The 22,554-nt window shown below is 43.0% G+C and overlaps 1 protein-coding gene across 3 annotated transcripts; it reads left to right on the top strand.

The window, feature by feature from the left end:
* Positions 1 to 91: 91 nt before the first annotated feature.
* On the top strand, positions 92 to 21,666 carry LOC112867326 (thiamine transporter 2-like). 3 transcript variants are annotated; one of them, XM_086719837.1, is made up of 6 exons: positions 92 to 204; positions 13,392 to 13,543; positions 15,296 to 16,121; positions 17,953 to 18,145; positions 19,582 to 19,723; positions 20,572 to 21,666. In XM_086719837.1, exons 2-6 carry the CDS (start codon positions 13,394 to 13,396, stop codon positions 20,746 to 20,748), a joined length of 1,488 nt encoding a protein of 495 aa, XP_086575963.1. In that variant the 5' UTR covers positions 92 to 204; positions 13,392 to 13,393; the 3' UTR covers positions 20,749 to 21,666. The 3 variants fall into 3 exon arrangements, with proteins under 3 accessions (XP_086575963.1, XP_086575961.1, XP_086575962.1); XM_086719835.1 differs by lacking the exon at positions 92 to 204 and adding an exon at positions 9,734 to 9,847; XM_086719836.1 differs by lacking the exon at positions 92 to 204 and adding an exon at positions 9,873 to 13,281.
* Positions 21,667 to 22,554: the final 888 nt, after the last annotated feature.

Here is a 22,554-nt window from a genome sequence, read left to right as displayed (position 1 = left end):
CTCAGAGTTTCCTCTTATAATTAGCATATGCAAAACGTGGGGCGGGGCCTCGGGGCTTCGTGTGTGGCAGGCTCTCTCCCCCGCCCCTACCTTCAGCTCCCGGCCGGACCCAAAGGGACGGCCTCCCGGCCGAAGGGGGCCCTTCCCGGGGGCTCGTTCTCCCGGGATGTGAGAGATTTGGCGAGCAACAGCCCCCTCCTATAGGTAAGACTGCCTGTGCGGGAGGCGAGTTCCTGGCCCAAACACCATCACCCCTAGGTTGCAGCGCTCCCCTTCTCCCCGGTGGCGGCCGCGCGGGCGGGACGCGTCTCCGCGCTGCAGCGGGCGGGTTGGGACTCGCCCGGATTCCCGGGCTGCCTCGTGCTGCGCGCCCCTGCGCTCTCCTGCCAACTCGGTGCTGAAGGCTCGCCCAAGTGGGTCTGGCGAGAATCTCACTTTCAGCCATCTGCAAAACAGACTAAGACTACGACTCTGGGAAAGGGCCAGCATCCCCCATGGTTACACCCGCGTGCACAGATTTTCACCGAAAAGAAACTTCAGCGCAGAATTCTAAATCCCAATCCAAGAAGGGAGACAGGGCTCCCGGTGAGGGAAGCAGCAGCCGGGAACTTTGAAGGGCAGAGCCCTCTCCGCCCCCCACCCCCGCCCTCTACTGAGACTACCTTAATTGAAATTAAAGGAAAACACAACCGTACCTTACAATGATATTTCTGGAAAGGAGGCCTTATTCATGAAAGAACATGCACAGCAATTAGTTGGCAAGTCAGTGTTGCTGCTGTAAATGTGCAAAAGGCTTGTGGTTGTGGCGTGGGTGCTTAACGTGTGCAAGGGGTGAAGGAAATGTTTTCTGGAAGTACTCACCAAGCCTGGAACACGTTTGTATTTCCTAAGGCAGAAAGGGGTGTTTTCAGTAAGGTACATCTTTTAAATAGACCCAAACGTAACAAACTTCCAAATGTGTCTTCTTAGTAGCTGAAAAGGGCAAAAATACCGAGTTTGCTCAGTCATTGTTGGCCAGAGATCCTCAGTGGTTTCTCAAGGTTGGGTAATGGTGAATCCAATTCAAGGAGAAATATTCAAATGAATTGAGGTGAAGTTATTTACTGTGTACCTTTTCTGAAGTCACTCTCCCTGAACTATGAGTGCCAAGCTGTGTTCATTCTGGTTGAATTTGCTCTGTGGCTTGCCGGAGGCAGATGGGAAGGAAGCTTTATTGAGCAACTAATGTGTGCGGAGAACCAGATTGAGCAGTTCCTGAGACAGCAGTGGGAGGTGGGTGTGGTTATCCACATTTTAAGAGCTGACTTGAGGGAGGTTGTAAGTACATGCCACAAACGGGTGGGGTTAGGAGAGGAGGGTGGGGGAGGTGGAACTTGAGCTTCAGACTCCAAAGTCATGCGCTTGTTGCTGAACCACACCGGCCACCAAACCTGGAGAGAGAGAGGAATGAAAAAGAGAAGCCTAAAGCTGGGAAGGTCTGCAGTGAGAGGTCAAAACATTAAATACTATATTCAGTAATTAACAACTATTAGCAAATCATTTAGATTCAGAGGAATAAATTGGATAGGCTGGAGATAATGATGAATGGTAATAAGAACGAAAAGATAATTTTTGGAAAAGGATAATTTTTGTTAAAAGTTTTATTAATTCATAAATAAGGAAACTGGTAATACTGTTACGGCCAGATCAAAGAAAAAACCGAAGAATGGGTATATTTATAGATCGGCAATATTGAGAGGTAAAACCAGTTTTCCATGGGGGTGGGAGCAGAGGTCTGTCCCTTCATTGGATAGAATTCATTTGCGTGTCTGTAGTCCAGAATTATTTCATATTAGGGGCACCTGGGTGGCTCAGTCGGTTAAGCTTAAGCGGCTGACATCAGCTCAGGTCGTGATCTCACAGTTTGTGAGTTCGAGCCCTGCATCAGGCTCTGTGCTGACAGCTCAGAGCCTGGAGCCTGCTTCAGATTCTCTGTCTCTCTCTCTGCCTCTCTGCTGCTCATGCTCTGTCTCTCTCTGTCTCTCAAAAATGAATGCAAGTTAAAAAAAGTAAACAAAAATTTTTTTTTCATATTGGTATTGGTTACTACAGTTTATATAGTTGAAAAATAGCTCAAACTATGCATAGTCTTTCCTTGCAGCACAATTTTTTCCCTAGCCGGGTCCACACAGCTAGCTACCCACACGTGTTGGGCTAGTTGCCCACACGGCATTTCAGTGGCCAGACGTGGTCAGTTGACTTGCCATGTAAGCCGTCTGCCAGTTTTATCCCTCCAGCTACACCTGATTCTAGATTGATCTAACCGCAGACAAACAGAGAAGAAACATCCTGGAGAGGCCTGAGTAATTCATCAGCAGATGTTTCACACATTTGCAAAACAGAACGACACCATATAGGACAAAATGGAATCTGAAGCCTGTCTCTTAAAGATCACTTGTATCTACTCTTGCCATGTTTTGACCAAAAGCAGAACTATTCTGGTCTGCATATTGAATCTATGGGCCTAATTCGCACCTTTTGAAGCTGTGTGGGCTGCTTAATTTCAGCAAAGATGCCCTAGTGTTTGTTTTTGTTATGGTTTTTTTGGGGAGTGGGGGTGGGGATACATAAAGGATTATGAGTGGCTGAGAGTAGAGAGTACTGCTTCTTGGTTTTCTGAGGGTCTGAGTCATTTAATACAAAACTTTAGAGACACTAAATTAGACTATTTTTTTCTCTTTTTGTCTTTTTTAATTTTTATTTCGTAACGTTTATTTATTCTTGACAGAAAGAGACAGAGCGTGAGTGGGGCAAGGGCAGAGAGAGAGAGAGAGAGAGAGAGGGAGACACAGAATCCGAAGCAGGCTCCAGGCTCCGAGCTGTCGGCACAGACGCGGGGCTCAAACTCGCCATCTGTGAGATCATGACCTGAGCCAAAGTTGGACGCTTAACTGACTGAGCCTCTCAGGTGCCCCTAGACTATTTTAGTACTAACCTTCAGGTGAGTGTTTTTGATATGTTTAACTCCCTGTCTGTGTCTCACAAAGATCGGTTTCTCCTTTTTTTTTTTTTTCTGATGAGATTCCAAAAGAGGATGTCTGCGGAAGAGGGTGGGTTCTAGTGTCTCAAGAAGGGGGTGGGCTTTGGTGTATAAATCCATTGCTCAGTCCTGAAGGACTCTAGACTCCCAGAGGGGTGGGGGGGCATTGCGACTAGGACTCCCAGCAGGGGACGTCAGGAAGGAGCTGCAGCCGAATCTGAAGGCAGGAAACTGGATTCAGTTCTGGAAAGAAATAAACTCAGGACACAAAAGGAACAGGTAACTCTGATTCCCTCTGTTTTATTTTGAAGCGTATCCTATGGAGCCAGACTTACAAAGTTTGTGGTCTGTCCTAGTTTTGATTTGTAGGCACTGTTTTCCATTCCAAATTTTCTAGGACAGACCCAATTTGAAAGATGCTGTTCTGTTTTCCGATTGTCCCTGGTAGAATTTGGAAAAACCTTAGTGCTTACAACAATAAGCAAAGTCCAGGGCTGGGGAGGGTCCCATGCAATGAAATGCTTTAAAAAAATTTTTTTAAATCTTTATTTATTTTTGAGAGAGAGACAGAGTGCGAGTAGGGGAGGAGCAGAGAGAGGGAGACAGAATCCCAAGCAGCCTCCAGGCTCTGAGCTGTCAGCCCAGAAACCGGTTGGGCTCGACGTGGGGCTGGAGGTGGGGCTGGACGGGGGGCTTGACGTGATGCTCAAACCCACGAACCGTGAGATCATGACCTGAGCCGAAGTCGGATGCTCAACCAACTGAACCACCCAGGTGCCCCACAACAAAATGCTTTTAAAGATTGGGGAGTGGGGAGGGGAAGTACGATATATTTTTTTTTTACTTGAAATATAATGTACATACAACATAAAATATGGATTTTAAGTTCGAATGTTTATAATTGTATACACCCATGTGTCTGTATCTCATCAAGACATAGGATATTCCATCACTCCAGAAAGTTCCCTTGTGTTCTTGTGCTCTATTGCAATAAGTCCCTCCACTGTCTCCCCGCCCCACCCCTACCCCCCAGGCAACCACTGATCCAGTATCTATCACTGTAAGTTACTTTTTGCTGGCTTTAGGACTTTACATACCTTCATGGAATCACAGTTTTGTGCCTGGATTCTTTGGCAGAGCATAACTTTTTAAATATTCACCAAGGTTTTGCAATAGCTCATTTCTTATGTTGCTGATTAAATCAGCATTCGTTGCCTAAATACACAATATTGTTTATTCCACCCCCATTCACCGTTTAGGAGACATTTCGGTTGCTTCCTGTGTTTTCACTATTGGGAGTATATGGAATTATTGTATAGATTTCCAAATGGTTTTCCAAAGAGCTGTTGGTGGCATTTTACTTTCCCACAAGCGATGTGTACAAATTCTGCTGCTCTAAATCTTTGCCAGCATTTGGTTTGCTAGTCTCTTTGTGCTTAGGCATTCCAGTGGTCGTAAAGTCTTCTCTGTAGTTTTCCTCATGGTATCTCTTGATAAGGAGATACGGTTTCTTGATGAAATCCAGTTTATCAATTCATTTCTTGTAAGCTGAGTCCTTTATGTCATTTCAGTGATACATTTTCCAACCTCTATGCCATAAAGACGTTTTCTTCTAGACAGTACTCTGTGGTTTCTAGAGCTGATTATGTCAAATTAGTTTTTGTGTATGGAGTGAAGTAGAGGTCAGGGAAGTGCATTTTAAATATGATGAAGCCTAAAATACAGTAGGGCGAAACTGACCTCCGATCCTGATTTTCAACAGAGGAACAGTAATTAAGCAATTCCCTGGAATCATTTCCCCATACTCTTCCAGCATCAACTTGCCTGGATTCAAGCATGCTGTGGCTCCTTGACTTATTTGGACGTTTCGCTCCAAGTTATATTCTCTTCTTTAGTAAGTAAGTAGTAAGTAGATCGAAAGGCGTAACTTCAGGATGTTGTTCTACTCTGTTGTCCGTGAAAAGGATACATTTCAGTTTTCAGTAATCAGACTTTGGCTTTGCTTCTGACTGGTGAGGGGCTTGGGCCAGCAGTGTTGAAAACCTGAAAGATGGGTTTTTGGAAAGTGTAACAAATACCTCCCAAACTCTGTTTTTAAAAAGGCTGTGGACCCTGGGGAGTGAAACTGTTTGCAAATGTCATCTCTCTGGACCAGCTGCCCAAGTCTTTTGGCGTTTAGAGGTTGTAAGATTCATGGTTATTTTAAATGACCAGTCTGGTGCTCTGTTGTTTGAAATTGGTGTTTTGACTGCAGTAAACATTCTGGAGAATAATGTGAAAATGAGGCCAGCCCATTTTCAGATGCTAGTTGACTTGTCAGGTATCCTCTCTGAGATGACTAGAATGTTTAATAGGAAATACTGGGCAGGAATTCGGTGGAGACTGGGGATTCTGGATAGTTTTCTCCTCAGTTGTTGGCACCTCAGTTAATTCTGGCAATATCTTCAAAACAAGCATGAAGGAGGGTTTGATAAAATGATGCCTTTCCACTGACCAAGTCGCTGACACTCCAGGCTCTCTGTTATAAGAAACCTTTGGAAAACGGGGTTTGGAAAAGATCTTTACTTGGACTAGGTCATCTTGTCCCTGCGTCAGGGAGCTCACAGCTCTGAAAGCTTTGGCTGTGGGAGGAGAATCCCATCTTCACGAAGTGGGTGGTGGAATCTGATCACCTGGAGTCCCCCTAGCTAAGAAGTCCACCCAGTCCACTCCGCAAGGAGCCAGGAAGCCCACCAGCATGGGCCAGTGTCTGCGGTTCTTGCTTTTTAATAGTTGCCTGTTCTACGCGAATGGAAATATACACTCAGAAATATTTGCGGCCCCAAAGTTTTTACAGCTATACTTACAGGTGCACACGCATAGCCTATCATTTAGGAAACAGGACACTGACAGGGCTTGCAGTTTGGATGAAGTCCACATTGGCCTGGACCCAATGGGGTCCCCCATGGCACAGATAAACAATACGTGACCACTTTTGTGTGCACAAGTATGGAAATGGTTTCGTTCACACAGTGAGTCGATAAGTTAACTAACTGAAGGAAATACGGCAGAGTGAATGGCTGTAGACTTCAGCAAGCAGAAAATGTGAGTGCTACGTTTACCTTGCAACCCGATCCAAATGGGATCCCGGCAACCGTCAAATCAAGTTTCCTTTTCGCCCTACCACAGAATGATAATGACGAGTATCATTCTTTTGCAGCCAATATAAGAAAGTTGGGAATTTCAGGGACAATATTGTAAATCAAAGAACACTGGAGATTGTTGGTAAAGCTATGCACGTTCGTATGGAAAAGCCAGTTGGAAAGATTTAAGGCTGTGGTTAAAGAACAGTAGGAGTGGGGAAAGGCCAATAATGTGGTAACGATTGGAATGAAAGAGAAGACAAAAACATGAACTCTGATATCAAGAGACTGGAAACACGTAAGACGAGGCATAAAAAGACATTGTTCCGAGGCAGATGAAAACAAACTAGTGAGAAGTCGCCCCAGCCCAACCTGATCGTAGCTGAAACACAAGTAAGCCTTAAAGTTTTTAGGAGATGGAGAAAAGTCTCTGAGCACCTTAAAACAAAGTTGGTTTAGATACCCTAACAAAGGGATTCTCATTCTGAAGGCTACAGCATCCCACATACCCTGAAGAAAGGGAGGTGGCCGGAAAACCATGAGATCTTCCAGAACCGGACCCCACGTAGCACCTGAGAGAAGAGACTGCAGACCTGGCTGAAGGGTCCCTGGTGGACACTAATGAAAAATAATCACTGTTTTCTTGCCACCAAAAAGAGAAAGGAACATGTCGCTTCCAAAATAAGCTAGATGGGTCTCTTCCCCATGCAGAAGTGTGGCCTCCAGAGCTCAGGCAAGGTCACAGGTGCTGGCTGATAACCCCAACAGTGCACGTGACCATTTACTACTGGGGCCCACGTGATGTGATGCAATTGCGGAGGTGGTGCAGTTGGTTGGAAGTAAGTGCTCTCTAGTCCACTGGGCAGGGAGAACGCTGGCACCCTGCAGTGGGGGGTGGGGGGGAGCTGTAGCTGGGGGTGAAGCCGAACTGCATGCTCAGCGCTCGCCTCTTCCAGCGGCTGCTGCTAGTGAGAGCTCCCTCTCTGAAGCACTTTCCCACACGGCCCCGCCAACCAAGGTAAGTTCGGCGGTTGACTCAGCTACGGCTCCAAGTTTCCTCCAGAAGGAGCAGCTGATGCATTGAGCCTCCCTTGTTATTTCTGGCATTTTCACTCTAGATTTCAAGCCACGATCGTCCGATAAGCTGACTTTTGTTTTGGAGAATGTCCTTGTATTGTATTTTCTTTCAACCACCTGCCAAAATAATGTTCTTGTGCCTTTAAAAAAAAAATAGCAATGGAGCATATGAGTAATATGCGAGAATTATGACTGCAGGAGCAACTTTTAGAAGGATTATCTTAAGCACAGAAAGGGGAAAGGTCGACATCTTGCTTTCAGAGGCATCAAGTCCGAAAATCAATACAATTCACGACCTTAAGTTGGAGTCAGCGAAATGAAGGAAAGTTTAGAGTGTTCTCTAGGGGCAAGATAATATTACAGGGTCAAAATTAATTATCAGTGGAAAAGTAGCAAAAGGACAGTCTTTTCCATGATGGTGCGTTGCTGTGGAGGCTGAGTGCTTTGGAGACAGAACAGGTGTTCTATGATGTTAACAGGTATGCTTCTGAGGGACATGTGTAAATATTTAGTCCTATATTTTCTTCTGTAACTTCTTTTTTTTAAGTTTTTTTATGTTTATTTATTTTTGAGAGAGAATGAGTGTGTGTGAGCAGGACAGGGGCAGGGAGAGGGGGAGAGAGTATCTGAAGTGGGCCCTGCGCTGACAGCAGAGAGCTTGATGCGGGGCTCGAACTCATGAACTGTAAGATCGTGACCTGAGCCGAAGTCAGACGCTTAACCGACTGAGCCACCCAGGCGTCCCCTCCTGTGCAACTTCTAGCCCTGTGATTGTGTCCCACAGAAAGATGTAATATAAGGTGTGATCATTTTTCTATGTTTATATGTTGATAACCCAAACGAAGCCCAGAAAAAAATAGGCTCACTCCGTGGTGCACTTGGATTTTTAATATATTTTTCTGCAACATAAAAAAAAATAATTGTGTTTACAACTCACTGAATGTTCTTGACACCCACAATCTGAAAAACACTCTCCCAAAACAAACAAGGAATTGGAATCTTGAGGGTATGACCAGGCCTCTCCACGCAAGGGGTAAGATTACTGAACTTGGAATTGGAAAAAACAAGTACAGGCAAGTACAGGAAAAAAAGTCCAGGCTCTAATGTTCATTAAAGGTGAAAACCTGCACAAACATGACTGCCTCTGGCCCTCAATTTTCTCGTCTATACAATGAGGACAATACCGTCTCCTCTATCTACCTCACAGAGTCTTCAAGGAAAAAATCAGACAATTTTCCAAATATAAAAAAGTATAGACTGTGTAATCTGATTGTCACTGTCATCGTCTTGGTGACAGAAAAGAGTAGCATCTCTTCAATAAGATAAAAATAAAAGGTAGTGATCAATACCACCAGACTTTATGAGACCATTAGCCAGAGGTTTCTCCAGGAGGAGAGAATGATTTGGGCAGCACCTGGATTGTTGGGTTGGAAACCCAGGGGCCACATTGACAGTGACTCTGGGGACACCTGGCGAGGAAGTGAGAGGAAAACGTCCAGGAGGTGAAAATGGTGCCGCAGAAGTAGGAGATGCCTACCCCTCCGAGTAGAGGGAAGATGCAAACGTGACACCAACAGACCCGATCCTGAACTCAATCTTAACCTTTCTTAGTGGAGTGGCCATGAGCCATGAGGAGGCTCCATTCCCATGTCTGAGAAATTGGCAACATTTTAGAGACATATAAAAAATATGGAATTACAATTGATCCTCAGACAACATCGGGATGAGGGATGCCAATGCCCTGTGCGGTTGAAAATGCACGTAGTAAGCTTTTGACGTAATAAACGTCCTAAACTTAACTACTACTAGCCTACTGTTGACTGGAAGCCTCACTGATAACAAAATGGTCGGTTAACACCTATTTTGTATGTTATATGTATTATATACTCTATTCTTACAATCAAGTAAGCTAGAGAACAAAATCATAAGAGAAAATAGATTTACAGTACTGTACTCTACTTATCAAAAAAAAAAAAAATCCACCTGTAAGTGGACCCATGCAGTTCAAACGTGTTGTTCAAGGGTCAACTGTATAACACATAATATGAAATATAATAAATTAGGGGCATCTGGGGGGGGTTCAGTCGGTTAAGTGTCCAACTTTGACTCAGCTTCAGGATCTCGCAGTTCATGGGTTCCAGCCCCGCATCAGGCTCTGTACTGACAGCTCGGAGCCTGGAGCCTGTTCCCGATTCTGTGTCTCCCTCTCTCTCTGCTCCTCCTTGCTTGCACTCTCTCTCTCTCTCAAAAAATAAACACTTTTAAAAAGTTAAAAAAATATAAAATATAATAAATCTGTATTACATATTATATAATTATATGTATATTTATTTCACATAATCATAGCTAATAATTATGATTATTTATATAATAAATATCTGCATATGATTATTGTGTTATATGAAAATCTAATAACTATAGATAAATACATATAATGTATATAATTAGGATCGTTCTAAGGATTACAGACAATCATTAAATGTCTAATACAATGCTTGTGTCTCATACAATAACGGATACGATGCTTGGTGTGAAGCAGGAGGCCAGCGAACAATAGCTGATAGATCTTACCCGTGTGAGTTGCGGGCTTTTACATAAGGAAGAAAAAATAAATCAGTGCCTTCAGAAGGTGGGTGAAAGGTCATGCTGGGCTGGAGAATTTCAGATACCCATCTGTGTGCTGTGATAACTGAAGGAGCCAGAACCTTGCTGTTGATTCAGTGCTAGATACAGGCACTCCAGGGTCCCTACTAGAAACAGATTTGGGCTGAATGCGACAGAATGGATCACAAACAGGGAGTGATGTGTGCACATGAAAGGGTTGGTGGGTCAAGGCAGACAGAGCGTGAGAGGCATATTCAAAACACCACGGTCGCCTCAGGATTTTTCCACCTGTCCTGGACTCTTCAGGCCCTAGAGAGCCAGAAAAGAATTTCAGGGTCTTATGTGTCTACATGTAGTTTTGCAAAAGCTCCCTGGACGGTTTCCATCCACTTCGCCCTCCACCCTGTTAAGATCCAAGGCTGTGGCGTGGAGCCAGTGTCCCTGGGGGGTTGAGTAACGGGCGAGTGGTCCTTGGGCCTCCTGTGTCAGAATCGCTGTGTGTATAAACACAGATTCCTGGGCCTCCATACCTACTGACCCACGAAGCTCCCAGGCCATCTGATATGCCAGTCAAGTTCACACAGTCCTTGTTAACAGACCAGCGTAGGAAAGGATTATGGAAAGAAGCTAGTGCTAGACAAAGAGAACTTGGGGTAGGGGAAGGTGAAAGAACAGCCATTCGCCTCTGAGAAGTCTCCCAGCGGGCAGTCACGATGGCTGTGGCCCTGAAGAATAGACACTAGGCAAGACATGGCCTTGGTAAGGGTCTGGGAGTTCCTGTTGCCATTAAACCAGGAAACTTGAACTCCTCTGCCCAGTCCTTCTTGGTTAATGGATACCTGCTATTGTTTGGTTAGATGCCTTCTATTTCCTCTGGCCAGAAACCTAGCTTTGGAGCATGTGTTTGCTGTTCTGTGGGGCAGAGGCTTGAAAAGGAGTGAGGAAAGGAAGCCCAGCTTCCTAGGATTCAGGGATGAGCTCCCCAGATATTTCCCATTATCTTCAGCTAAGGTCAGACACCTTCCCTCCTTTTCTCCTCATTAAGCCAGAATCACTGTGGATCATCGAAGCTGAAAAAGAGCGAAGGGAAGAGAAATGCCTTGTGTTTGAGCAGCAACCCTATGCCTAACATGGCACCAAATCCCTTGCAGATACCAAGGCACCTGATGCTCATGGAAAGCCCACACACGTAGTTAGCATCATGACCCCATTTTACAGATGCACAACTAAACTGCAAGGTGCTTGTAGAATTAAGGACCTCCCTCACCTTTACCTGATGCAGCTAGCAGTACATTCTGGGAATGTGGACAAATCTTTACTAGATCTCAGTGGCGAGGTTTGACCTTCATCCCCTTCCTTCTGCAAGTCATACCATGTGTTGGACACTCTTCTAGGCACTAGGCTTAGAGCACTGAACCAACCAAACAAAACACCCCGCCCTCCTGCTTACACTCTAGTGGGACATACAGTGTCTTTTTCTGTGTGACCTTCCTCACCAAGTCCAGCTGGGTAGCATAAGAGAACAGTTAAGAGATGAAGGGGCAGGTAATCCAGAGGGCTCTTAACAGCCCAGGGAGCCCTGAGAGCACTGCTAGTTCTCTGAGATGCATGGAGAAGATGAAGGTGACGACTTGAAGTCAGTGGACAATCCATGGTCAACATAGATGGAGAGAATATTCTAGTCGTGGAGTCCACAGATATCACCCCATTAAGACCACCCTTTGAAAGACGGGCAAGCCTCAAGAATTGCCGACCTCTGATAGACTTTTAGACTTTTCCATGAGAACATTACTTACAAAAAAAGAAGGCCCCAGCAGGTCTCTGGAGCTTCTAGCAACCACTCAGGAAGAGATAAATCCCAAGCATTGAGGGCCAAGGGCAGTCAAACCCAGTATGCTCTTGGCAAAATTTTCGTGTTGTCAGCCTTGCTTGCAATTATGATCCCATCCAAATTCTGATTTCCATTGTCTCTGCGCTGCTTCATTGAGGGTTTTGTTGACATAAACACACAGTGTTCCCCTCATTTAACTCCAGATAGGAACCATGCAGTGGTCTGAGGTCACCTTATGAAAAGATGGGGTGGGTGGCAGACCCATGGTGTGACCCAGTAGGCCCTCCCCACATCCCTCTTCCTCTTCCTGGATCCCTGGAATTTCACTCAATGACTTGCTCCTCTGGAGTGAGGATTACTTTCCCTCTCTTGGGTCCACTTTCAAACTACAATTGACCTGGGAAGCTCTATGTAGTAAGTCATAATCTTTAAGACAAATGTGTTCGTGAAAACACTTTCTCCCCTCACTGCAAGGGGAGGTTGTCAGTAGGCTTACTACCAGCAGCCCAGTGAAATAGGGCCACCAAAATGAGACAGAGTGGAGCAGGGGAAGGGATCCAGAGAGAAGTCCGGGAGATCTGTATTCAAATCTTGACCGTGTGGCTTGAAGCCAGTTGTAGGACACCTTGGATCTCCCATAGGCTCACCTGGGAATTTGGGGAAATAGTGTATATTTTACAGCTATTATTAGGACTTAATTAGATAACGTGCAGAAAAGCCTCATACTCACAAGTTAGTTTCCTCCCTATAAATTATCTCAGAGAACTTAACCTCATCCAAGGCCACCAAAAATGTATATATTTTGTAAGTAAAGCTTGATCCAAAATAGGAAGGAATAAGAAGGAATTTTCCTATTGCAGATAATCCATTGGACTTTTTGTCTGAAATTTGAACTTCAAGCAATCTCATTTGTGGGTTAGGAACAAAGTATAAACCATTAATGAGCTGCCTGCCCCACTGAGGGGTGTAAAGCTGCAGACTGAGACAAGAAATGGACCCAGTCGTAATGAAAAGCAGAATAACAGTCTACAAAGCGATGCCTTTCATTCCCAACATAGAATTAGCATCAACCTGGAAAAGGGGGGAAACATGGAAAAAATGGCCAGTTGGATCTGTACCTGGTTTAATTTTTTTTTAACTGAAGAATTATAAATTCTTGGAGACACCTAACAAAAGTATCTTGGGTGTCCGTTATGTGTCAAGCACAATACTAATCAAGGGATAGTGTAATAGAGAGATAAATGTGTGAATAAAGACGTGCCATTCGACGTGTTCAAGATTTCATGGTCACGGTGCAAAATATAGTGGGCAGATTCGTAGCAACTTGATCGACTAAATGGGTATTTAGTTACATTTGACCTCCGAAAGGTACTTCACCTACCACATGTACACCAGTAATTCACCAACCAATGTTTTACTTACTCTCGAACATTGATTAACCCATTGTTTACCATTTATTAGTAACTACTCGTTATCATGTTTGTGATGGAGAACACTAGGGAAGTGTGATCCTGTCCCAGCAATAGTGAGGACCAAGCCCGTTGACAAAGAAGGGTTTGACTGGTGCACCTAAGGAATATCTGAGAACACTTACTCATCACTCACCTTTCCATTTCAACTGCAGACAGGTGAAATTTTATCCTTTCACAAAATGTTTAGCAGTCGGGTTTTCTTTATATCCAAGATACCAAAAATAATTAAACATCAGCTAATTTTGGCTTTGTTTCCATTTGATCAGCAATGGGTTGTTTCAAAGCTTCACCGAGCCATTCCTGGATTTATCCCACCGTGATCCTGTGTTTATTTGGATTTTTCTCCATGATGAGACCCTCAGAACCCTTCTTAGTCCCATATTTATCTGGACCAGATAAAAACCTGACCAGCTCAGAGGTAAATTGATACATATACATATCTTAACGTGGTTTAATTTTACAGCATTCGGACGGACTTTGGGTTAGGGTTTCTTTCAACTTGAGACATTAACACACTGACCTCAGTTGATCCTATTTTCATGGTATTTGTCATTTAATACAACTATTCAAACTACTCTTCTCTCCTCACACTTGCAATGTGTGTAATATGTGTAATAGCTATATGTGTAATAACTATCTTAACTCTTGTGGAGTCCTACCATTAGTCTCAACGCATGGTGACTTTCAGGTCTCAATGGAATCTGTTAAACAAATCCTAAAGCAAAGTCTCTGCCAGGCACAGGATCCAGTCCTAAGAAACTTTCAGGCTGCCAAGGTAGGAGCAGGATCTGGTAAAGAACTGCATCGTTTCTGTAGGACACTTACTCAGTCTTGAAAAACCATTAACCAGCAGGTGAGACATTAACAGCTTTATCTCCCAGTTTTAGCTTCCCCTGAAGACGGAATTCTCTTACGTAAAAGGTTCACCTCCCTTTTTATAACAAGTGCAACAAGAAAATGCACTCACCCAATGGGAGCGCTACTGTGGGCTGGTTTTGTAAGCTCCAGCCATAGCCATGAGAAACACTGCAGGGTGGGCAACTCTGCCCAGAAGGCTAATTGATGCTAGTTATTTGGTGGTGAGGTGCGAAGGACAGGAAAGCAAACTTGTTGTGGGGTGATGTAATATCAGTTAGGGGCGACTCTGTTTCCAGTTTTGTCCAGATGGGAGCCTGTCAGGACTAAGACAAAACAAAGGACAAAGACAGGTCCAAAACCAGCCAATGAACTCGTTGGGGGCTGCTTCTGTGACCACTACAGACCAGTTAATGCACCTATGCTGAGAGGTGCCGCTCAGTCCCACTAGCCTTTCAAATCACTGAACTGTTCCTCATCATTGACCTTGGGACCCATGGAGGTTGCTGTAGACAGCAGAGAGGCACAGGACAAAGGCTGGTGTGAATGAGTCTCTGCCACACCCATCCTGCCCCAAAGATCAACTCCTTTGGTCGGTCTTTCCTTTCTTTGAATGATCTCTGAGGTCCCCTGCATTTCGGACGATAGCCGTGTGATGCCCACATCAAATTGAGGCCAGAATTGAGCAAGCAGAGATCAACCAATAGAATTGGGAGACAAGAGGGTTAAGGAGCCCAGCAAATTTGGCACCGAACTTTCTGTGCATTACTTGTTCGCACTTTGTAATTCTGCAAGGTTATTGAGTCTTTGCTGTCTTCGCGTGAGCTCATCAGACTGTGGATTTTTATGACGTGGTGATGGATCAAATAAACATAAAGGTTGTCCGATTCTTCTAACATTGGGGCTGCTTTGTCTAACATTAAAACCTTTGAACAGGAAGGGGACGGTATATTTTAAGAGCCTGAAAACCCCAGAAGTGTCTGTTGAACGATTGTTAACTAATTTAACTCAAATGTGCATACTATTTAAATTTTAAAAGAGTTCGGATTCCGCATGAAGCAAATATATTCTGTTGGGATTCGCATAAACTGATAAACTGGTTTGGTTTTAGAGAAGGGGGAGGAGCTGTCTTTTCCTTGAAAATCAGTTTTCTGTCGTGCTCTTCGCTAATACGAACACTATGCTATCCAACTGGACGCAGAATTTGATAGTGGGCGAGCCACCTATACTATGGCAATGTACTACCTAAAAAGGTTTCTATCTCTTTCACCTCCTGGCACTTCGTGGTCACGTGATCCATCTTTCAACCTCACAGATCACAAATGAGATCCTTCCCATCTGGACATACTCTTACCTGGCACTGCTGTTCCCAGTGTTCATCGCCACCGACTACGTCCGCTACAAGCCAGTCATTATCCTGCAGGGGATCAGCTTCGTGGTCACCTGGCTGCTGCTTTTGTTTGGCCAGGGAGTGAGGGCCATGCAGGTTGTAGAGTTCTTCTATGGGATGGTCACCGCCACCGAGGTGGCCTACTATGCCTACATTTACAGCGTGGTCAGCCCGGAGCACTACCAGAAAGTGAGCGGCTACTGCAGGAGCGTCACCCTGGTGGCCTACACGGCGGCCTCGGTGCTGGCCCAGCTCCTGGTATCCCTGGCCAGCCTATCGTACTTTTACCTCAACGTCATATCCTTGGCCTCTGTCTGTGTGGCCCTTCTTTTCTCCCTGTTCCTACCAATGCCTGAGAAGAGCATGTTTTTTCATGTACAACCCAGCAAAGAAGTGCAAAAGCCACCAAACAACACCGCAGTGTTAGATGAAACTTACAAGGTTCCCACACCAGGTGGCGAAGAGAAACCCACTTCAGAAATACCCACCATTTCAGGGACCCTGGAGGGTCGGCGGGTGAGCAATCCGGTGCCAAGAAATGTCGCCTTGAGAGTTTTTGTACAGTGGTTCCAAGATTTGAAGGGATGCTACTCCTCACATCATCTTTTTTACTGGTCTCTGTGGTGGGCCTTTTCCACAGCAGGTTTTAACCAAATTTTGAACTATGTTCAAATCCTGTGGGATTACAAGGCACCATCCCAAAATTCTTTCATCTATAATGGGGCAGTAGAAGCTGTTGCAACCTTTGGAGGTAAGTAAACATTGATTTGTCTTCCTTTGATGGGCTACCCCCATTGAGTTTATGTCTCCAGTTGCTAAACTCAACTCCACGGTGGTTCTGTTCAGAAAGCATATTAATCTTCTCTCTCTCTCTCTCTTTTTCTTTTCTTTTCTTTTTTTTTTTTTCGGAATGGAAGGTACAGGAGATAAAAAGAAAAAGAAGACCATGACACTTTTATTTAATGTGGTAGAGTTACAATGGATAACTCGAGAGCTCGGGATTAGGCACCAAATGATTAAATTCTAGCCAAATTCCTAAGATTCCGTTTCATCCTCAGGAAAGGTGCTAATAACGCCCCTTGTTCTTCCAGGATTGTTTTTAATATCCAAAAGAAAATACTCACCGTGTATATAAGTGAGTAGATTTTATTATTTTAGAAAATGGATGAAACTCTTACGACTTCCGGATTACCATGGAAAGAGTTTTGTTAATAAAGGATTTGATTTAGCTCATGCTCACCTTTAGCAGTTTTAGGTTCTACACCAGATAGCTCCAAAAGTAACTTTCTTAAGAGATCTAAATGAGAAGTGGGATATATGTGAGAGTCAGGATTCTAATGTCAGAAGGAAATCTGCCTTTGAAGTTTACAATAAATATTTATATCCTGGTAAATGAGAACTTAAGTTCAACTGAGACTTTAAAGATATTTTCTAGGAAGTAAGAGATTTCCACACCCTGACATTTACAAAAAATGTCAGAAAACTCATGGAGTGTCTGTTCTCTTATTGTCTCTCCTTTGGGAGGCCTCATCTTAATTCCTGCAAATCAGGACTGCACTGGAATTGGTTTATTGAAATTATTTCCCCTATGTTCCAAATTCAGGGCGAAAAAATAATTTTATTTCTTTGTAGCACTGGTTCTTTCCTGGATCACGTGTGGAAAGGGAATTAATCAAACGTTAGTCATTTGAAAATAAATACCTTTCATTTTGTTAAAGAGAACTATAAAGACTAACCCTGATTACTGTCAATTATTCAATCTCTTTTTTTTAAGTTTATTTTTTATTTCTTTGTTTTGAGAGAGAGAGCATGCTCAAGTATGAGTGGGGGTCAGGGTAGAGAGAGAGAGAGAGAGAGAGAGAATCCCAAATGGACTCCATGCTCAGCACAGTGCCCGAATCGCAGAACCCCAACACAAGACCCAGTCCCACGAACCGTGAGACCATGAGCTGAGCCAAAATCAAAAGTCAGACACTCAACCAACTGAGCCACCCAGGTGCCCTAGTTACTCAATCTCTTAAACCCCGTAAGTCAATATCGAGTTCACCCAAATGAGGCCAGATCTCAAAGACACTGAGATGGAGACTAAAGGACTAAGATTACTAATAAAGACCAAAAGGTTCTACTCAGTGCAACACATCTGTTACCCATTGAAAAAATTTACGGTAAAAAGACAATAAAGAAAGGCAAGTGTGGATGGGCTAGGTGTACTATCTAAGCAGCTGTCTCATTCTTCTCTATCCCTGCCCTTCACCTGTTGTAGTCACTGGCTGGTTTGTGTGCTGTGTACCCCAGTCTGCTGTGGTAAAGAAACTTTCTGGCCCCTCTGCAGGGTGCAGTTCATGGCATGTAGCAGATACGAATTGAAACTGATTGGAAGAATAGGAGGTAAAGGGAGAAGCCAGAAGAAAGCATGGTTGAGAAAAAGATAAATCCACATTTAGGTGGATCACACTATTTTTGTGAAAGCCATATATTCATCTTGTAGATTTACCTATGACCTGGATTTTTGAAGGGAGCATGTTGACATATCCTGTGTGTAAAGTCATTGTGTTGGATCTCCCTTAATGTTTCTTTTCCAGGGGCCGTGGCTGCCTTTGCCGTGGGCTTTGTGAAAGTCAACTGGGATCTCCTGGGAGAGTTGGCTCTAGCGATCTTCTCCATCATTAGTGCAGGCTCTCTGTTTCTCATGCATTACACAACCAACATCTGGGTATGCTATGCTGGCTATTTAATATTCAAGTCCAGCTATATGCTTCTTATAACCATAGCAGCGTAAGTATTACCAGCCATGTCTCTCCACACCTAAACCCACGCCATATTCTCCCTTCTGTTGCATTTCAAGAGTTTCTTTCAGAATTTCAGAAGGATTTTAATCGATTGCAGTATTAAATGTTGATTACATATTAAATTGGACACAATTAAGCCGTGTTTTCATTTAACTGTTTGCCCTCTGAATGTTGCTAAGGTCAGTCATCAGAGAAAAAACAAAGTTCTGTGGGTTCATAAACCAAAAGCAATGATGCACTGTCAGGTCGTGATTTTTATTGCAAGCCATTTGCCCTCACGGGGTATGGTGCAACCTGATTTTGAATGATCACACGTAGATTTCATGACCGATTTCATTGGTTTATGTAATTGTAGGCATATGCTTTTGTGTGAAGCAAAATATACTCAGAAAGTTATAAAAAGTTGTATTTTGAAAGAAGCAGATGCAACAATTATAAGAAACTGTATATCCCAGAAATCTTTTTTTTTTTTTTAACAGTGAAAAATGTTTTGTTACGTATATAGAAGTGCAAAGAAAGCTGACTATAGGAAATAAGCTTTGGTATTAACCAAAGAGATAAGAAACATTTGAATTTCAAGTCACAGGAAAGAGGTAGAGCCAAAAGCTGTATTGTTTTGGTTTTTAATGTGTGAAAAATATTTGATAAGCAATTGATGAAACACGGAAATATAAACACCATGGGAAAAGATCATGGAACAAAAGAAAGAAAGTTTGTTGGCAGGTTTACTTTTTTCATGGAAATATGTCAGTTTAATGAATCAAGTTTCTTTTTTTAACGTGAGGGCATTGTTAAGGTAGGATTGCATTACTTCTTTTCATTTTAAGGATATTCAGAACCCAAAGCCTTTCACCTTTGTTCCAAGGGAGAGCGCTCGAGAACATACTTCTGCCACTCATTCATGAGTTGTAAGATACAGAATCTATCAAATTATCAAAAATAAATTACAGATTCACTCAGCTGCATAGCCAGGCATGATCTGATCTTCCAATGAATAAATAATTCACTTACAAAAATTTGAAACTGTGAATACAATTGACAATAAAAAGAATAACGCTCCAAACGATTCCGTAGATTGGGCGGTGCTTACATTTCGCTGCGAAAAGGTATCAAAAATCAGATAGCATTGAATATTCTCAGGTTATGAGTGAGACCGGAGAACATTTAGGTTTCATTTCTGGAAGCATTAAATTGGAGAGGAGGAATTTTGTCCTATTTCCTTCAACTGTATTTTAATTCGGCCTTCAACTGTATTTTTTAATTCCCTTTCTTTGCTCTGCCCCTTTGTCGAAACTGGAGGAGATTTAGACAAAAAGTGCGGGTAACAAGTCACCACATTTATCTTCAGTTTCTGTCTTTTAAAGGTAAGAATCCCACGTGTACTTTGTTTCCAAAAAAATGTAATTCAACGTTTAATGATAGATTTCAGATTGCAGTTAATCTGAGTGTGGAGCGTTATGCCCTGGTGTTTGGAATGAACACCTTCGTGGCCCTGGTGATCCAGACCATTATGACAGTGATCGTAGTAGATCAGAAAGGACTCAACCTGCCTATCAGCATTCAGGTAAGCTGCAGGATTGCTGTTTCCTACTCGGATGTTGCGGGGAGTGTAGAATAACCAGGTAATCGCAAAGGGTTTTTGTCAACCTCACCACTGCCAAGCCTTCATTTCTTGAATTGCTTAGCTAAATGCTTAAGTCAGCAATTTCCTTTTCCCTGCTCCACTGAGGTACTTGAAATCAGCCCAGTCTCACATTTTACGTATGGATCTGGAAAAGGCAGGGATAAAGCATGTAAGAAGTAACCTCATTATCTAAAATTCATCCTTGGGGACATTACATATGGCGTTGCACTGTCCTGCAAACATACACACATATCAGTGGGATTTAGTGGGGTTTTTTTCACTATTGGTGATGTCAGCTGGCGTTTGAACCCAAGCAACCTTGGCTCCAGAACCCGCATTCTTAGTTACTGCGTTTCTTTTTTTTTTTTTAATTTTTTAAAAGTTTATTTATTTTTGAAAGAGAGAGACAGAGCATGAGCGGGGGAGGGGCAGAGAGAGAGAGAGAGGGAGACACAGAATCCGAAGCAGGCTCCAGGCTCTGAGCTGTCAGCACAGAGCCCGATGTGGGGCTCGAACCCACAAACCGTGAGATCATGACCTGAGCTGAAGTCGGACATTTAACAGACTGAGCTACCCAGGTACCCCTAGTTACTTCATTTCTTACACTTTCATACGTGATTCTTCTAAGATAGAAGAAAGTATTGTGCAAATCTAAATGACTCATATTAAGATCCTGGGTCTTAGTTATCTCATAATGCAAGCAAATCAATAGCACCGCTATGTATTATCAATAATAGACACAGTCATATTTTGTGTGTGTCTAATTAATTCTACTTGTTTTTCTCTAGTTTTTAGTTTATGGGAGTTATTTTGCAGTTATTGCTGGCATTTTTCTAATGAGAAGCATATACATCATCTGCTCAACCAAGTTCCAAGAGCAGCCACAGAGCTCTGCTACATGTCAGAATCCAGCTGAGCCCCACCCAGACGGACCCAGGAATGTCAACATGGAAACAAAGCTCTAACCTTATGGCAACCACTGCATCCACTGAGAAAGGACCCGCCAGGTCACAAAGCCACCGAGTGACACAAAATGACACACTTCCTAAGTCTGGATTTCAAGGAACCTTTTCAAAACCCCAACAAAATATCGGTTTTAGACCAGATGTCTATGTGCCCAGCTGGATGCATTCAACAGGTCCCGTCACCTCAGTCAAACAGTCCGTGCTGGGGACCCCAGGGAGTAGCAAGGACTGGGAAATTCTGGTTCTGATTACTCTTTAGGACATGCAAATGGCATGGAAACAAACCACGAGAAACTCCAGTCATTCTGGAGTTGATGTTCCCGACTCCAGAGCAGAAATACTAACTAGATTCACCTTGTTGCTTGGCTCACATCTTTGTTTTATCTTGCTGAAACTGGCAAGAGAGGGGACATTTTTTGTCACATGGCCATTTTCCTTCTTCTTCTATTCAGTATATTTCTATATAGCATGCAGTTCTCTGAGAGAATTTCAAGGTTTGGTCCCATTTCTGAGGATCCCTCTTCAATCCTGATAACATGGCATTATTCACAAGCTAAAATTTGGTAATATCACCATTGAATTCGGTCATGATTATTTTTCGCTTTGGGTTCTGCTGAGCTTTGTTGTTAAAAATCTACCTCAGGAATAGCTCCAGACGTTCCTGGATATCCACAGAATGACATTCAAGTCAATTCCTCGTGACCATAGGGGAGACAACGGGCTTTCTCCCTACCATGACCCCAGACAGGTGTTTTAATGCTGTGTCCGTGTGATCTCTGTGTAAAACAGAGAAACTTAACTAGAAATTTCTAGGACTTTTTAAGTATTTTTAAGTAAGAAAATACTAATAGGGTGGGGGAAACGCCTAATTTTTAAAGGGCAGTGCTTGTGCCAAATAAAATAATGTGGGCAAAAATATTAAAGAGTCTTTCTAATTTTTGGATGAATTGTGCTGAGAATCATCTGTGCTTGTCCTTTGCAACTTCAATAGAAGACAGATTGAGCAGTCTGCCATGGAAATATAGAATGCCCATTCAAGATTTGTGTTTCAGATATACTTTTCTCCAAATTCTAAAATCCGATCACTGGACTGAAAATAAAACTCAGCCCCAAAGCCAACATTTACTTACTAGGGAAAAGTAATGATATTGCTACTTCTAGCAAAACCAAGGAAAGGATGACCACTATTATTCTTCCTATTTAATTGGTTGGACTAGTGGTATAAGCCAACACAGACAAGCAAAAAAATGAGCAGTGAAAAACTATACTAGAGGAGGCAAAATTATCATTATTCCAGAGACTACAAGCATACACCCAGAAGACTCAACTAAAAACTAAGATCACAGTATAGAAAGTAAATATATAGCAATCAACAGCCTTCGTGGTACAACAACCATTTAGAAGATGCGTGGGACTTACAGACCTGAGTTATGGTAGGACAAAAATAATGCAACAATAATTATATTTAATTTATTTAGTAATTTAATAAATGTGTAAGGCATATATGAATATGCCTGGCAAACACTTCTGAAGATTACAAAATAACACCTAAACATATAGAAAGGCCTATCTTGTCCTTGGTTAGGAAGAAAAATTATATAAAGACATCATGCTTTCTAAATAAGTTTATAAGTTAAATCCTATACCAGAGGAAAAAATACATTTTTTTTTTCAGAACTCGTAAGGGTGATGCTACATTTTATTTGGAAACCGAACAAAGAAGAACCAAGAAAATGCTTTGTCAAGGGAAAATGAGATTAAATTATTTGCAGAGAATAACATGCTACACTAAACTCTTAACTACAA

The sequence above is a fragment of the Puma concolor genome, chromosome C1 (assembly GCF_028749965.1).
Source record: "Puma concolor isolate L17-30 chromosome C1, mPumCon1.1.hap2, whole genome shotgun sequence".
NCBI classification, from domain to species: domain Eukaryota; kingdom Metazoa; phylum Chordata; class Mammalia; order Carnivora; family Felidae; genus Puma; species Puma concolor.
Note: the sequence above shows the minus strand (reverse complement) of the source record. Positions and strands in the feature narration are given on the sequence as shown.